Source organism: Harpegnathos saltator, unplaced genomic scaffold (genome assembly GCF_003227715.2).
Source record: "Harpegnathos saltator strain DR-91 unplaced genomic scaffold, Hsal_v8.6 scaffold288, whole genome shotgun sequence".
Classification (NCBI taxonomy): domain Eukaryota; kingdom Metazoa; phylum Arthropoda; class Insecta; order Hymenoptera; family Formicidae; genus Harpegnathos; species Harpegnathos saltator.
Genome location: NW_020230081.1, coordinates 395,945 through 414,665, shown reverse-complemented (window position 1 = coordinate 414,665; position 18,721 = coordinate 395,945). Strand labels below are relative to the sequence as shown.

The window sequence follows — 18,721 nt, the reverse complement described above, 5'->3', positions numbered from 1 at the left end:
TTACAACGTAACAACCGACGCTCAGGTAAGTCTCTTCTCTTACATTATCCGTTATCTTCGACGTGGTGCAAATTCGTTAACCACCGAGACGACGTTGAAACAGCGATCGTTTTCTTCAGAGATAATTTGCCCGCCTCTGGTCCTTGAAAGATCCTTGAAAGAACGTCCCATGTGGCTCTCCACGCGCGCGCAAGGTATACACACGCATACACAAACACGCGCGAGCGCACGTTAGTTACTTAAAGGATTGATAATAAAAATAATTCGATTAAACTATCTAGCTACGCTTTAAACTTATCGCGCTCGATTGATATCTCACTCGACACAGTCCCGTCCAAATCGCGATCATTTAGTCGCCACTCGGTCATATTTCGCATGCCAACACATGGCTACATATATATATATTTTTTTATATTTATATATCATCTTTTTTGCACTATCTATCTATATCTATATATATCCATATACATATATATATATATATATATATATATATACACATATATATACGGATCTCTACGTATATTCCTTCTTCTTTTTTCCCCTATTACAGCGAAGACTATATGCTGATTTGCATATGTGTATACCTTAAAGTAAATATACGTCGCCAAAGATATTCTCTCTCTTTCTCGCTCTCGCTCTCTGACACCACTGATTACCGCTTTATCTTTCCTCTCTCTTCTTTATCTTCTTCCTCTCTCACGACATTTGTACAACGAGAAGGCATTGTCGGCTCGTCATTGCGCGCTCACGATGCCGGATCGCTGCTATTAAATTTAACCGGTGACGGCACCCGGTAAGGTCATCGCGTGTGTACGTGCATAATAACCGGGGCCACTTTAACGATCGATGATAATATTATACATAGCGGATTACGCATACATACATGTAACATCATAACACGTTTTACGAGAGATATAACTCTCTCTCTCTCTCTCTCTCTCTCTCTCTCTCTCTCTCTCTCTCTCTCTCTCTCTCTCTCTCTCTCTTTCTCGTTACCGCGCGCGCATTCGCGCTTGTATTCCAAATGCATCGATTACGCCGTGTATATGTATGTATGTGTATGTGTGTTGTGCGTGTGTGTATCTGTGTTATATATGTCACGATCAAGACGATACATCCTCGCAACATCGACTTACCAGCCAGAGAGTCAATTTATAGCGTGAATCGAATCTGGACGACGGTTCGCACCTACTGTGTGTGTGTGTGTGTGTGGGTGTGGGTGTACATACATATACATATATATGAGAGCGTAAGCGCGCGCACATATGCACGTATATGTACATTTGATACACATGCAAGCATAGACAGTACGAGATTACGTTAAAACTAAATAACAGTAAAGCTTTCTTCCGAAAACCCCGAAATCTTCCCGGGGTGAACGCAAGCGCGACAAGCCGTTCTTGGAGCAACAAGGCATTCTATCTTAAATCGCGATAAAAACTCGTCGGGAGTACGATTCGTGCGACGAGGCCGACGCCGATTTTTTCGCTCCTCCTCTCTTCTTCTCTCGCTCCTTCATTTACAATTGATTGCTATTGGTATCGATTTAGTTCGTCTCGGGCTGATCGACTATCTAAACCTCGATAAATAAGAGCCCTTCGACAAATCTTAATAATGTACAGTATCCCTTATGTGGCCGAGAGAGGCTGTTTTACATGGAATAGCGGGTAAGAGGTTTGCGAGACGGTATTCAACTAGTTTTACAGTGAGAGAAGTAGTAGAATACAGCTGGATCTCATTTATATCTCCCTAACGTAATAATATATACGTAATATTGTCCTGTTATGCTCGGCCACCGGTAGCTTCAAGCGATGCCGGCCGCGAGAGCTCCCTCTCCGCAGAAGAGGCAAAGGAAAGGGATCGATCAGAGAAAACGTGAAAACGTTAATGTAAGATCACAGTGAGAAGAGGAGGGCCAATTAGAGTCTAAAGTCGCTGTTACGAAGGATAAATATATGTGTGTAGTAACTTTAAATATATTACAAAAGAGAAAACAATGAGCAGCGATTCAACCTCGATCCGCAAAAACGGCCGAAGTCGGTGTGCCGAAAAAATTCGCTACGTGTGTGTGATGTATGTTACAATTTGTGTATCGATGTGGCTACGCCACGGTGAAAAAAATCTCTCCCTAAATACATATATATATCTACACGAACAAAACTCCCGCATGCAAGTTTTGCGAAAAATTTACAATGAAATCCCCCTTACTTACTCGACGAGTAATAATAAAGTAACAGTAATAATAAACAGTATCAATGATGTGTGATCGTCGCCGCTCGCGTCACCGTCCCAGAGCTACCGGCGACCCATTAAGAGAACTCGCACGATCTCTGCGGTCGCGAAGCTCGACCTTTAGCTACCGATTTATACAGACTAACTCTCCACGGGTCGGTTACGCTCATAGAGAGGATCCTGTGAGTTCGTAGTATCATACAAAAATACGTCCGACTACGAAGAACGACTGTGTGTGTGTGTGTGTGTGTGTGTGTGTGTGTGTGTGTGTGAAATCAATCGGGCGACTCAAGAACGGAAATGTACATCGACGGAAGGGAAGCGAAGCGTTTCGTTGATACGAGAGAGCTCGACGATATATATCTGGCACTCGCTTCCTCCGCTTCATCCGCTTTACGACGCCGCTTTCGCGCGTTAACCTTTCTCACTTTTCAACCGGCTTCAACCGGTAAAACGTACTCGTTTCCACTCGACTATTCGGAACAATTTCTTTTACTTATCCTATCAATATCAATATGTACACACACGCACGCGCCCAGGCACGTGCATTTTTTTTGGCGAGACAGTTCGAACACTTTTCGCGCGAAGTTAGGGGCGCGATAAATTGCGTGCCACTACTCGCTGAGCTTGCACATTGATTCGTGATAAGAATTGAAGTGACGATATATACAACATCCGACGTTACATCTGCATGTACGAAGGATTCAGGAAAAACGCAAGTATCTTTTATTACATTTTTATCCATTAGATAAAAATATATAGATATAATATAGATATTGGAAGGGCGAATATACTCGCGCCGTGTACGATGAATTTCAAAGCAGTTTAAACATTTTCTCGTACAACTCGGGACGCAGCGTATGCCTAATAAGAGACCTTATTTCCGAAAATTTTCCAGAAACAAGTTCGCTTTCATTGAGTCATGGGCTGCGATTGAAAAAAATATTTAGACTATTTCAAAACCCAATGTATCGTTACTTTAACTCCTGTCGTGACCGATTATCAGACAAACCCGACGAGCAATTGTGAGCATTTTATGCGCTTCTAACTTTGAAAGAAAACGCCCATACCGTTTCACAAACAACTGCACGTACGCGCACACACATAATGAAACACATACATATGCTAATAAAACTAAAGATATCGACGACAAGGACAGTGAGAAAGGTTAATAGAGTGTGGTCTTAAATCGCGGTAGAAAATATTCTGCGTAGCACTCGAGAAGTCATGATCGGCGGTTCAGAAATTCAATACTTACATCAGCTACTGTCTCGACGGCTCGATTCTACCAGCGTCGTTCGGCCACTGTGGGCCAATTAAGTCGTTAATTAGTCGAATGCCTCATTCGCCATGCGCGTTACGCAGATCCGAGGGGAACCGAAAGAAATCATCGCAGCGGCGGCCAGACAACGTTGGTAGAGTCGACCTTTTCAGTCCACGACGTAGCGTTGCAAAGGAATAGATAGAAGAATCGGAAAGAAAAAAAGTTTATAGACAATACTAAGCGAGATCGCGAGTAATCGTGCGCCCCGTCCGCGATCAACAGCCGGGCCGATTGATATAAGCGAGTCCCATTGATTGACGCGAGACCTCGACGGTGATACTTTTGAACACGCCCTTTGACGAAATAACTGAAGGTCGTTCGTCGTAATCCGCGAGAATATCGCGTTCGCCTCGTTTGTTGCGATTCTTCAGCAACGAATCTCTATATAGACTAGCACTGCATATGCTGCTAATCGCCAACGAATTCCTTTTCTTTCTTTACCTCCGTACACGGCGATTCTTTCCTCTTTCCATTGTCTCTACATGAACTAACGCTCACTCGAAGCAGTCGCGGCGTACAGATTTGCCCGGGTGAGACGGGTAAATCGCGGTTACAAATGACCAATCGGCACAAGCTACGATTCCAGACGACAGATTTTCGTTTTCGTACAACGACAATAATGCTACGATAATGACGGGGGAATCGAGCGTATACATCGACAAATCTCAAACGGAACGGGATATTGACTGTATTATATAGTACTGTGCTTGAATCGTAGGTTTATATCATACTCGTCATTATATATGAACGTCGTAGTCTTAATTTGTTTATATATATACATATACATACATACATATATATATATGTATATACCTCGTTTTAATCTACCTGATTACGATATCTTTGAATAGTACGGATAAAGAACATTTAACGAATCCATCTACTCGTTTCATTGTCTTTCTCTCGCGATGTATATATGTGTTTAATATGTATGTGTGTGTGTGTGTGTGTGTGTGTGTGTGTGTGTGTGTGTGTGTGTGTGTGTGTGTGCGCGCGCGCGCGCGCGCGCGTGCGTGTGTATTTGATAATTATCGCGCGTGTATATCTTTATTGTTTCATTTAATACTTCGAAAGGAAGCATCGAAATTCTCTCTCAAGTCAAATCCATACATTCGCAGAACAATATGTGCATGCGTGTTTGTTTACGTACGTAACGTACACGCGCGCAAACACACACACACACACACACACACATACACACACATACACACACACACACACACACACACACACATTCTGTGAGGACTGTTCTTTTTAGCTGAACTTAGTTAGCTAGAACCTCGTTCTTCTTCTTCTCAACGTTAGACCACATGCTTATTTCATTTTGACGGGGCAAAGAGTACAACCCAGTTCAGCTAAAAGACAAAAAGACAGACCTGTATATGTGTGTATATATATGACAACGAGGATATATATATCCGAAAAATCTATCTCGATATTTTTACTCTGCTTTGCACTTATTAAACGGTTTCGCGTTACAGCGGATATTGGTACGTGCAATCGTCGTCTAACGTATAACTCTAACGCGATTACGTTTAGAACCGTGACGAACCACCGGAATCTCCCCTTGCGTCGCACCCTTAACGCACCCTTAACGATATTACAAGCGACCCCTCTGCGACAACTAAACGTACCTAAATATCGCTACATCGTAATTACGGAGATCCTCCGTTGAACCTAGAAATGCATCTTCTCAACAAGCTTACCCGATATCAACGAAGAATAGTTCACGCGCGCTGCTAATTGCCACATCCGATCACTCAGTTCACTGTCCATTTTCACGGCACGAGCCTTCACGGAATCACTGGATCCGCACTCGCGTGTTCGTGTCATTCTAAACGCAATGCGTTCGCGAACAACTCTTGTCTGTCTAAACTGAGTCGTGCCCGGCTACGGATTTCAGGATGAGAAAACCACCCTTGACTACAGTACGATTCCCATGAACATTGGCTGGAATATTTAATGAAGGCTCAATCGCTCTCTCTTCTTTTATCTTCCCACTCACCGCTCCATTCATTTATCCTCTCTTTCCCTTTTTTCAGCTTATGCCTGATAAAATCTCCAAGACAAGGATTTTCGCTGAGAAACGCCAGTTTACTTTAACCAAATCAGTTCATGGGAACGACGCTTTATCGGAATAGTAACGCGTGTTACATACTCGGCAAGCACACACATATATGTATATGTATAAATTTATATATACACACATATATATGTGTGTGTGTGTATATGTATTATTATTATTATATATATATATATATATATAAAGTATGATACAGTTGCCGATCGTGTATTCACAATGTGACGGTTCATGTGAGATTTAATGATCCAAGATTGATCGGGCCCACGTCTAACGGAAATAAGCGGGAATAAATCATGTGTGTTTTGTTTTCTTTTCTAGGCATATTACACAACGATATTTACAAAACGTCGCTCCGTCTTCTTAGTTCCATTTTGAATCCTGGAACAGTTAAATTGATATTTGCTTTAGTACCGCGCGCAATGTTACGTTTCCGCAGTGTAACATCGTTCGCAATTCAATTTATTTCTTCAGCTATGTACTAACGATCGATATTTATACGATGTACCAAATTTTCATACAACGTACTCGTTTTGCAAGCAACATCGATCAGATTAATGACGTGATGCTGCGTGATAATAGAAAAAAAAAAATGATGTAGAAAATGTGAAAAGGTGTTATTAGTAACATAGAGTGGTCGGTAAGAGTTACCTAAAGTAGACTCGTGAAGTGATCGACGACTCAAAAATCGATCGGCGTCACAAATGTTACGTCGCACTTATTATTAATCACAGATGTATAAGTCACAGAGATTATATGTACATTATATTACCACGGCTCCAGAGAGTGACACCCATTGAGAGAAATCGTTCGAAAAGGAATATAAAGATCGCTTGTACAAGGGCTGAGGCTGTACAACTACTACTACTATATTTAGTGACTCCACTAATTATACACACACATATATATATACATACATACATATATATATATGTACATACATACATATATACACATATATATATACATACATACATATATATATGTACATACATACATATATACACATATATACATACATACATACATATATATATATATATTAACATACCACGCATCAAGTAAAATCATAAGGACTATATGATACAACTTACTATAGAAAACTCATTGGGTCTCGTAATCTTCGCGTATATTGTCTCTGCGCTTTGCAATCGTGAAGATTGTGATCAGAGTCTCTCATTTTCAAAATGCAATTCCCACAACAGAGTTACTGTAGCAATAGCAAATTTTCTTCCACAAGTGGGAATATTGTAAGTGCGGTAAAAATTATACGGATCCAATACGTGACTGAGCAAAATTACCGCCGGCCGTTGATCAAGAAAAGCTCAACTTGTATCGCGAGAGAGAACACGCTGTCGCGTTCCGTCGTGTTTCGAGCATTGCGAATCACATCGGCATTGTCGCGTCATCACGATTAATCGACACACGTCGTATCCCCGTGTCATACACAGGTCATCACATCCTACTGTAGTACGTTACTCCTCGAGATCCATCGACTCAAGCGCGCAGAATGCTAAATGAGGAAATAGGTACCTAATCCCTTCACAGAGCACCAAACGGATCGAGCTGGACAGCATTGCCTTGTGGCTGAGCTGCTGCTTGAGGATGCTGCTGCTGCAGGTTAGGACCCATCATGGGATTCGCACCGGCCATTTGCATCATGGGTGCAGTTCCTCCCGCAACCATCATACCGCTACCGGCGGCGGAAGCACCTGGGATAGTACACATCATCGGCCTCATACCCTGCATACCCTGCATGCCCTGTATGCCCATCGGTATACCTTGCATACCCTACAGACACCAGAGAGCGAGAGAATGAGATGTATATACAATAGAAAGCGTGTGCCTTTCGAAATAACGCTTTTCTTAAGGTAAGAGAACGGAAGACCGATCGACTGTGCCGTTTAGATCAAAAGTCGCACGGTGGTTGAAAAGGAGAAAGAAATATATCGCATTAATCGTCCGAAACGATTGCGCATTGACTCCAAGTCGAAGTGAGCTAAGATAAGAAATTAATTTTTATAAAAGTAAGCACCAACAACGCTGATAATCGAGCGAAATCTCAGCGCGATACGAGAAAGTATATTATAAATTATAAACCGAGGTAAAAGATGCGTTAAATGTAATGAAAACACTTTACAAGCGTCCCTTGCCTCTTTTGTTTCCTTCAGACATTCCCGACGTGTTCTCGCGTGCTTACTTTTTCCTCGGCCAACCCCGCTTGTAGATCATTTTCCCAACTGATCTGACAATTTTTATCGCGCGCGCACGCGGATTCTCTCACGGAAAATATGATACTTCATTTATCCTATGTGTTACCTGTGTATCATGTCATCACACGAACGCTTTTATGTCTATCTATCTATGTGACTTTCATCTACGTTTCATCTAGCTTAAACTAAAATATCTCAAGCGAACAATAGCCAAGGACGTACGAACAACGAGAGAGATCTCAAACCAGTCTGCAGGAGAGCGTAAAGATAAATCGTCTGCGATCAAGTATCCGTCCACTACATTCTCAAGTCGTGCGCCAGCGGTGTACATGTCGATGCAATAAGCACACAATGCACAAGAAACGCAATGAGGTGTCGGAGTGGAGGCGACTCGCCACTTCGCCTCGGATGGTAGAAGACCGAGATCGGTATGCAATTTACAATGGATGTCATTATTGACAAGGTGAGTTAGTGACAATACGTGTTATCGCACGCCGCACTCGCGTAGGCTGCGGCGAGTTTGGCGTTGCGTCGTCGCGCCGACGTTCATCATGCGTCTCACCAGAGTAAGGATGCGTCGTGATTGTAGGACTTACCATCATTGTGGGCTGTGTGGGAAACCCCATGGTCGTGGTGGTCGGTAGCAGCTGCGTCATCCCTTGGCCCTGTAACATCCGGTAACATGCCATATGCCATGCATGCAACACTCACCCAAAAGGGACGCTAATTGACGGGGAAAGTGTCGTTACGGTATTGCGAAGAGCGCGGAGGAGTCCCACGACGCTGCGGCTTAGTGGAAAACTTGCGCACATGTATCATCGGAGATCTACGTGTGTTTGTGTAGATATAAGAAAGAGGGACAGAGCCGAAGCCACGCAGATACACTACGCGCGCTTCGTCAACGTCGTCGTGCCGATGTCGTGCTAAAGCGGTAATTACTTACAAAAGAGTTTGCACCTCACGGAACGTATCATACAGACTCGTTTTAAACGCCTACCTGTGGTATCTCGAAAGAAATGCATCATTGGACGAAGTGTTTCAGACAAAAGCCTGAACAAGGTCAGACCAAGGTCCTATTTTACGTTCTATTGCCTCCTTAAAACCAAGCGACTTTTTTCTGAAACATTTTTCCACTGATGCACCTATTGAGAGAAATTTTCAGGCGAACATTTAAAATAGGTCATTTTGTACATATCACAGAAAGTTATGTGTGTATATGTGTGTGTGTGTGTGTGTGTATGCATGCATGCTGAGTCACCTGCGCTCTGCAACCAGTCGGAGTTAGTGAATTTAGCTCCGGAGATATCGACCGCTTTAAAGCATCGCAATTTTGTGTAAAAGTATCGCTTCATTATGCTCGAATCCAACCAAACGTGTGACTTTTGCGCACGCGGCTTTTTGCCCTCTGTAATAATGTACGTTCAAAAATCAAGCTGTGATCCGTGAGGTGTAATTCTTTTTATGAATAATTACCGCTTAAAACGATTCACTGGCCCGCGCGACCGACAAGGAACTCTGACGTCTCCTTCGCGAAATAGCGCTCAATCGAATGTGGGATGTGAACGAGATGAAAATGCCACTGCTACGAGAAGAGTCAATGAACTAAGGTGTTACGTAACATTTAAAAAATCTAAGTATGTCTAAGTCACGGTGTGTAAAAATAACTACAGCTTCCTTATCGGAAACGACAAGGCAGATCGCTTCAACAATGATGTAATGATCTGCGCACAGCAACGACAGCGAATAATAATACGTGCGCTCGCCTGTCCGTATCTGTGTCTGCGTTCATGTCTACGGTGTATTGATAATCGGAAGAAACGTGCTGCGACGATACTCTGTAACGATAACAAGACCGAGAAAAGAAAAGTCGGGGCTCACCATGGGTCGATATCCAGCACCAGTCGTAGCTGCCATTGGTTGCGGTGACCATCCAGCTGGACCGCCCGTTTTCGCGGCGTTCTTCGGAGAGTTCCATTGCATTCCCCTGAAGAGAAAGAGAAAGAGAGAGAGAGAGAGAGAGAGAGAGGAGTACTCGTTGTTCAACATCACGTTAACGATCACGTTTTACAACAGTCGACTTTGCAACTGACGATTCATCGTCAGTTTACCGTCAACGTTTTACAGGCGTGACATCAGCGAGATTTACGAAATTGAATTTCTATATTCGGAATTAAAGTTATTCACGTACAAAGATATGTTCTCAAACACTCACTTGACTTGCTGCTGAGCGCTCTTATTAATCGTCAAGTTCTGCGCAAGGCTGGCGAGGCTACTGTCCAAATCTCCGGTCAGGACCTTGCCGGTGCCGGCCGCCGCATTGCCGATCGGTTGCCCCGCGGCTGAAACATTGTTAGCTCGGGATACAGTTGCAAATACATCAACGCCAACTCCCCGCCCCCTCTTCTCAAACTGTCAAATCCCAAGCAACATCTACATCAAGTGGAACATCGACTACGGTGGAACCCGCGTGGGAACTCGAAGCGAATCGTGTAACTAATTCGTATAATTACGGGATCCAACGCAAGATAACATATTTTCGTAACGAAGAAAGAAAAGAACTGAACAAACGAAACGACAAACAACACCCGGCAGACTTTCAACGAGGGGGAGCAGCCGTCGTCGAAAGGTGTCTACGTGACCACAGCGTGCAGCAACAAAATTACGCAGAGATCTCTGTGTTTTTCTACGTCGTACGTCGTACAATTAGTCACGCGAATAACACAGCACATGCACAGCACGTCGTAGGTCAATTGAATCGTACGTCCCCGTGAGAGAAAAATAAGATAACCAGGGGAGGTTATCGCGCTATGTTCTCACCACTACAAGTCTCAGCTACACTGTACTCCCGTGATTTTTACAACGTCCGGGTGTAACCGGGCTGAACAACGCTGAACTACGAATGCTGAATCAAGATTGTCTCGCATCTTGTCGCGTGCTTGAAATCATAGGCGGCACTTCGCTTGCCGGGCTAGCGAGCGAGCGATGCGATACAAACCGAACGTGAAGTGCAAAGATTCGTGCTAAGGAACAAAGAGGAAACAGCAGGGCCGGTGCAAGGGGCCGGGGAAGGGCAGGAGTGGCAGAAAAGAAAAGAAGAAAACGAAACCTGGGGGTGGATTCACGGATTGAGAGGCAGAGGAGAAAAGGGAGAGGAGCAGAGGTGCGAGAGTCTCATGCAATTAGCGTGACTAATTGGGGGCATTCCCGTCACCTGACATGGCTTGCTTTGCCGGCGAGCCGTACCCCACGGGGACTTGGGCTTGGGTAGGGATACCATAGCCGACTATCGGGCCACCGGGCATGCTCATGGGTTGCTCAGTGGCGTCGTCCGGGTTACACGCGAACATACCGCCCGCCGACTGTGGCGGCATGCGTCGTTGCTGCGGCGGCGGCGGCTGTTGTTGGGCCGCGAGGCCGGCGGCTTGTTGTTGTTGTTGTTGCTGCTGTTGCTGGGCCAGTGGTGCCGGACGCGACGGAGACCCACCCAGTGCCATGCGGATACTGTCGTTGAGATCGTCAAAGGCGCTCTTGCCCGGGGCTGAACCGGCGGCGGCGTTCGCCGCCGCCGCCGCCGTAATCGCCGATGCAGTCGCCGACGCCGCCGCTGGCCTACCATGTGACGCTCCGCCGACGCACGTCGGTGACAGTGTACGCGGTGCGCCATTCGCGGCGGTCGCGGGTGGCGGTGGTCTAGGTGGCGGCGTGGCAGTGGACGATGGCTTGCCGGCGGCAGGAGGCGCCGCCGCCATCACGTCGGCCGCGGCGTCTCCGTCACTGCCGTTCGCGGCCCTCAGCATCGCGGTGGACTCGGCCCCGAAGAGATCCGCCTGACCACCGCCGGCACTGAAGAGGTCTCCGCCTTGCGCCGCCGCCGCTTGTGCCGGCTCGTTTATCGCGCCGCCAACAACAACGCCGCCAGCGGCCTGCTCGAACAGCCCGAAGGCGCCCGCGCCCGCGCCCGTTGCCTGACCGCTGCCACCCACGGACGGAAAATCGGACATGAAGGGATTAGGTACGGACGCGGCCGTTCCTGGGGCGCCAGCTTGCGCAGAGAAAGTGATCGGGGTGCATAAGTTAGCTAGTTTCTTCGTCTCCCTTGCGGTCCGGGCGTTGTGAGCAAATGTTACGATACCTTACACGAGATCATTTGCACCGTGACCCGATTAGTTATGTTAGTTAGAGAGATAGATAGATAGAGCGGAATGTGAGAAACTCTTACGTTGCAACGGGCGCAATGTTAACGCGACAACGTTCGTCCGTAGCGTCCGCTTACAAATCGCTTACACTCGCGGAGAGTATACCGAATAATCTCAACGATTACCACGAATGGCGCGCATGGACAGAGCGACTGTTATTCGTCTCGTCTCACTCTGCCATCATTGCGAATCTTACGACACTATCGGCTGCGAATCGCGGAGTCTCTCGCGACCGTGTAATCGCTGTCTCACTCGGTACTTCTCTGCCTATGTAGCGTTAAATCGGCACATGTGATTGCTCAGGCGTACGAAATGTTCAAAAGTAGAAGATGTATGATGCAAAAATATCATAAAAATGGCCGCGGAAGATACACGGACAGAGATGAAAAGAAAAGAAGAGTAAACGACAGAGAGGGGAAACTAAAAAGAAGATGCACAGAATCTGTCTCTGTCTCTCTCTCTCTCTCTCTCTCTCTCTCTCTCTCTCTCTCTCTCTCTCTCTGTGTGTCTCTCTTTCCTCTCTCTCAACTCTGAGTGAGTGAATACGTTCGTTACAGTATCTACAATGATCCCCGCTTAGCTATCTCACGATTAAGATCTCACTTACAAGATTGCTGATCTTGATTTCCAAATACGGAGGAAAAACTGTTATCTGTAACAAAGTTATTATTTGCTGGTGGCGCAGCCGCGAAACCTAAAAAATGGAAAATGGAAGAGAATGAGAAACAAAAGGGAAAAAAAAAATAATCAGATCAAGCGCGGTGACGGAAGAAGCAGCGATGATCACGCGCGAGTATAACGCGACTTAAGTCTCGTGCTCACCATTACCGTTGGTCATCCACATGTTGTTCTGCATCTGAGCGGGTTGCGCGGCCGCGGCCGGTTGCGCCGTCCCGAACATGTTCGCGAACGGGTTACCCGCCAGTTGCAAGAGATCGTCCGACGCCTTTTGCGGCTGTTGCGAGGAGAACAACAGAGCGTGAGTTTCAGCTGTCTCAAGTCGGAGTCGCATTAACATCAAACCACCGAGCGATTGACCGAGAAATGAACGACTTTTCTCATTTTTCCTAAACGTTACTCGAATTTACATATCGATGCATTTTATATTTCTGATGCAACATAAAAAGAAGCAAGTCAACGTCCTTCCTCGCCTCTCTGCATATTTTTCCGCTTTATATTTTTAACGCGGACATTGAGCAAGATTAAAAGAAATTAATACACGTTCTTTCCTTGCATAATTTACTTTGTACAACTTGCGTAACTCATATTCGTCGCTTCGATCGCTCCGATAGAGATGAGTCGCGCTAATTGTCGATTGGTCACACAGTATTGAACGTAGGACAAACATGCTGTTGCACGTACCTGACTGTCGGACGCTGGTACAGCACCAAACAGATCCACAATCGGCTGATTAGCATTGTTGGTTGGAGAACTGAGGAAGGGGTTTGTGCTGGGACCACCCGATGGTGATTGAACTTTAGCCTGCGGATCGAATTCACTGATCAAAAAGAATCGTTCAAAACAGAATTTGCACATTTCCAGTTGGAAGTTAGAACTTTGAGGACTATTGAGACACATTGGACAAGTGTTATTTGACAAGTAAAATTCGCTTGCAATGCTTATAATGCGACAACGCGATGGTCATCGATGGTCGGCACGTGGCGTGTGGACAACAAGTTGCGCAAAATTAGCCCGACATAGAACGCGCGTTAACTCGATATGGGTACAATTAGGTGCCTCGATTGAAAGATCACAATCAGTGTGACTGTGCGACGAGTCAATATACCTTGTATTGATTCATGGCGGCTTCCTCTTCCGCGAGAGCTTGCTGTCGCAACGCTTCGTCGATATGGCCGTTCCCGGTTTGGTCGAGTCGCGCGTTACTGGCTGCTGTTCCGAACGCGGTACTGGTGGAAGACAGGGCGGACACTCCCGACTTTACATTGGTTCTATTGCTGCTTGGGCGATGATAGGATGTCGGATGTTGTGTCGATGGAAAAGAGGACGGACAGAAGAATACGGAAGGTCCGTTTCAGCGTAAAATGTGGCGAGAGAGGAGCGTAAAGGAAAATATGTAATTGAAAACAAAGGAGAAGACAAACAAAAAAACAAAAAAGAGAGACGGTGTAGTAACGTATAGATGTAACAATGCGTAGAAAATTGCAAATGTGCATTGTCACGCACACATACAACAATATCCTTCCCACACACACACACACACACACACACACACACACACACACACACACACACGCACACACGCACGCACGCACGCACGCACGCACGCACGCACGCACACACACACACACACACACACACACACACACACACAAAACACACATAACACTCGTACTCTCGACTTCACTTCTCCTTTTTCTCGCATTCGCTCTCTTCTTCCCGCTTTCGCAACTGTATCCTAATATACACATGCATTTATCGATGTTCTACTCTCTATAGCAAGGAGTATAGCCTTAATATTTTGCTCGGTACACTTTACGTGACCTGTATTTGAAATGATGTACTACGAGTAGTGTTGTACTTGCGCTATAATAAGCAGTTTTGTATAAATACATGTGCATTGCGACGTTACGTAGTTCTCATACTCTTTGATACTTTTATAGATAAATTGCTTTAACAATTAAAAGTGCATCATCTGCAGATACTGAGTGTGCGGCAATCAATGAATGTACGATTTTTCTTTTCTGTAATAAATGGACAGATTTATATAGCTGTGTGATTCATAGCTATGTGATTTAATATTAAATCAACATTTATAAAATTTCAAGCGATGGCACAGCGTGATCGGTTCCGATCGCAATTGGTAATTCAGACTGAGATGTTAAAGCGTGCTTAACTATAACCAATGAACTATAAGGGAACTACGTTATAATTATCTAGATACATTGCGCTCATTCGTGCGATATGTAGGAGTGACAGATTGGATGGTGTAATAATCACACACAGTCACGACTCTCGATGAGAGATACGTACACGTATGTACATAAAAATTAAATACCCAATTTAAGAATATAACCTAAAACGGATACCTAAAACAGATTTAGGATAAAGGTCAAAATTTATAGGGATGTTCTACAACTAAACATTAAATATTGGAGACAATATTAACCTTGTATCCAGGGATACCATCGACAAATTTTTCAAGTTGGACAACTGTTCAGAAAGATAATCAAGAATACCCTTCCCAGCGACAACGCTAAAGAATATTATCCAGATCTCTGCAGTCGATAATTACATAAAAGAAAAATGATCAATACATTCCACAGGTCCAAAATAATTAATCGGGAAATCAGGATGTTCGGAGAAACTCACGGAACCACGTAATTCGTTTGCGTAATTCTTACATGTGCGTGTGCAATAAACGTATGTCAAATATTGTTCATCTTAAAAAGCTCGTGGCGATACGGAATAAAAATGAGATTTTCTGTCCATCGGGTATGAAAGAACGATGAGACGAAAAAAATAAATATGTATATATAGATAGATAGATAATGGAGTTTAGAGAGGAATAGTAATATCAGTTTCAATAGCATTCAGCATTCTATGTATCATAGATGTTTAGGATTATCCCTACGTTAATCGATATGTAAGACATAAATGAGTTGGATAAATGAAAAACTCAGCGTACCTTGCTGATTGTGTCGGTGTATTCGCGGCGGAGCCCTTCTTTCCTTCCAACGATGCGAGATGTTGCTCCAGGGCATCCAATAAACTGCTTGGTGCCTAAGAAGCAATACGCTGGTCATTCTCAGAGCATTATCGAGCTTATCTATCGCGAAGGTGCAAGGTAAAACTTTAATTGTGCATTTAGTCCCGAAAACATTTCCCTCCACTAAAATGCATGCATTCGTCTGGATGGTCAATGAAAGATGAATATATTATGAAAAATCTCCACAGCGATCAGCTAAAAAATGATTTGCGAACACGACTGATTCCACAAAATGTCCGAAAAATATCTCATAGCTCATTATCTACGCTGCTCTCTCTCTCTCTCTCTCTCTCTCTCTCTCTCTCTCTCTCTCTCTCTCTCTCTCTCTCTCTCTCTCTCTCTTTCTCTCTCTCTCTAATCTAAACCACACTAATTCTATTTCGTTAGATAATCAGTGATGTTATTACCTGCAATAATGTACAAGAGGGAGAAACAAATGAAAATATAATCTTTTAGCATAGCTATGTAATTTTGTTCGCATATAGTTAATAATTCCCCGAAGTAGCAATCGACAATTGAACACGAATAATTAAACAGACCGTACTGGTTGACGGTATTAGCGGAATGGCGAGAGATAAATAATATATTGAACGCACGCACCTTCGTCAGGTCTGGTATATCTCCCTTATCGATGCCGACATTCTGCAAGAAAAATATGCGATCAGTTTTGTATTAACCACGGCTGTCTTTACGTTCATCAAGCCATGCGTGCAACTTACTTCCGCGACTTTCAAAAACTCTCCGACCCTGTCCATGCGTATAAGGAACTTCTTGTAGAGGTCTAAGGCGTCCCGGCATTGTTTCTTATTCATGTCGAAATACTTTTCTGAAAGGTCACACGCAATTGGACCGATTAGAGCATAATTCATGATATTCACACGCGAGTCGCTCGCGATTAATTACACCGCCGTTATCGATATCAGCGCGGATACACGTTTCTTCCTAGATAGCAAAAGGGAGTAGTATGTTACCTAACAGATTAATGATGCCGTCATTATAGCAGGCGAATAACCGGATAAGATCTCGAAAGAGAAGCATGAAGGCCATGTTTATGACGCCATTTGTGAGGTCGTTAGCCGTGCAATCGAATTCCAGCAGTGCGTCGAGTTGCGACTGCAGCACCGGCAACGTTTTCAGAAGTTTCTCAGCATTCATTGTACGCAGAGTGCCGTCCTCCTTCCTACAACGTGATTTACGCGGCGATTAATTGCTTCAATATATATACACACAAACACACACATATATATATATATATATATATATATATATATAATGAGATTTATAACGGTAATTACAAATATATGAAGTGCACTATACAATATACACATTAAATGCTCAATCAGTCGCTGGAAAAAGCCAAAGGTGATAATCTCGATGCCGTTTGATTAGTAACGAAATTACTTTTAACACGCACACACGCGCGCACGCACGCACGCACGCATACACATACACACATGTGCACACACATACCCTCTTTTCACTTTGCAGAAGTCGAACGCTACCGTCCTGTAGGAGAGAGCTTTCTCGTTGAGGTACTTGGCGTATCGTCTGATAAACGGCGACATGTCATATCCTGACGCATAAAAAACGCTCATTACTCATCCGTACGTATACAATGAGGTGCGATGAAAGCACTAACACGCTACGCAACAGTGCGTAAAAGTGAAATTAGAAAGTCGGCTGTGCGACGGTGCTGTTGCATTAATTTCATAAGTTATGTAAACGTGCACGCGCGTCGGATCGCCCGTTCCCCGATTGGGAGTTACTCGCGTCTTTACCGGACATTTCGCAAATCTAGTCCGTTTACATTTACGACGATTGTAACTGTAAACACACCCGGTGTGATCTTCGATCTACGTCACATCGATACGCAGATTACAAAATTCGTGGAGTTATGCGGTTGAGTAGCATTGTAAAGTTAAATCGAAAGAATGCTCGCATACACGTGCTACGCGTATCCCTGTTGTTCTTGCAAAGTTTAAGTCGGACGATACAGATACAGAAGAGCTACGAAGCCACGTTAGTAAGTACCATGTAACGTGAAGGAAGTAGAACGAACGTTTTGCAATTAGAACTCACCCACGCGTATTCCTGCTGTGCCCAAAAAGATAGAAAGTTAGTCCAGGTTAGTAAATCGTACACACAGATGCCAGACACATGGAAAAAGAGAAAGAAATTCGCATTTTCCATGTAGACGATAGAGCCGCACAATACGAGGAAGTCGGTCGGTACGGAAAATTCGGATTCGTCGCGGGAAAAGAGAACGCACGCGCGTATTCATCGTCGTTCCGGAAATCCACGAGCGTTGTTACTTTTGCCAAGCGATTCGTTCTCATCGTCGCCGATCATCTCTGACCGGCTTGAATCAAATTCCGTCTCCGGTGTGCGCGTTTTCGGCGAAATCGGAGTGACCGTCGTCGCGATGATCGACTTGCGACGTTCAAATTCAGAGAAGTGTTGCAACTTCTTATGCGACACGTGCATATCATGCCTAGCCGTAGCAGCATTGCCGCGACTAATTCTGCGTTAATCGGATTCGCGCGTAACTCTTGCTGACGAAGAGGATTGTGCGGAAAGCCGTGCACATCGTGCTGCGTATGCTGTTCGCACCGTGAACTCTTTGGTTAATCAAGAGACGAGTATTAATTTTCCGTTCCTCAGGTGAATGAATTGCGTTTCTCGGTTTTGGCAGACGTTACAAATCGTTATGGAATTAGTTGCTGCGTAAAACGTTCCGAGATTGGCGGAAAGAAAAACGGACGTGCAGCGTTGCGGATTGTCGGTACATTCTTCGGACTTCATTCACGAGGACAGACATCGCTGGCAATAATTATGATCATCTGAAAGGCCCACGAAACATGATCGGTGTTGACTTCGTGAATCGTGAGCTGAAGAAGCGTGCCGAAGCACTGATTTGTTGTCCGTTGCTCGGTCCGAAGCGGGCTT

The 18,721-nt window shown here is 44.6% G+C and overlaps 1 protein-coding gene across 17 annotated transcripts in view; it reads right to left on the bottom strand.

Annotated features, from left to right (window-relative positions):
• Positions 1–5,546: 5,546 nt before the first annotated feature.
• lap (phosphatidylinositol-binding clathrin assembly protein lap) overlaps positions 5,547–18,721 on the bottom strand; it is a 29,858-nt gene continuing 16,683 nt past the window's right edge. For 2 of the 17 annotated variants that reach the window (XM_025299634.1, XM_025299645.1), the window contains exons 4-19: positions 17,855–17,869; positions 17,246–17,348; positions 16,747–16,955; positions 16,495–16,601; positions 16,376–16,417; positions 15,695–15,789; positions 13,835–14,003; positions 13,411–13,530; positions 12,871–13,003; positions 12,656–12,742; positions 11,064–11,894; positions 10,065–10,191; positions 9,731–9,836; positions 8,449–8,517; positions 7,173–7,430; positions 5,547–6,020 (exon numbers count right to left, since the gene is read on the bottom strand). In XM_025299634.1, coding sequence (XP_025155419.1) covers positions 7,182–7,430; positions 8,449–8,517; positions 9,731–9,836; positions 10,065–10,191; positions 11,064–11,894; positions 12,656–12,742; positions 12,871–13,003; positions 13,411–13,530; positions 13,835–14,003; positions 15,695–15,789; positions 16,376–16,417; positions 16,495–16,601; positions 16,747–16,955; positions 17,246–17,348; positions 17,855–17,869 — 2,462 coding nt within the window. In that variant the 3' untranslated portion in view covers positions 5,547–6,020; positions 7,173–7,181. The remainder of the gene's footprint in view (positions 6,021–7,172; positions 7,431–8,448; positions 8,518–9,730; positions 9,837–10,064; positions 10,192–11,063; positions 11,895–12,655; positions 12,743–12,870; positions 13,004–13,410; positions 13,531–13,834; positions 14,004–15,694; positions 15,790–16,375; positions 16,418–16,494; positions 16,602–16,746; positions 16,956–17,245; positions 17,349–17,854; positions 17,870–18,721) is intronic. The other 15 variants (XM_025299640.1, XM_025299636.1, XM_025299638.1 and 12 more) reach the window with 15 other exon arrangements.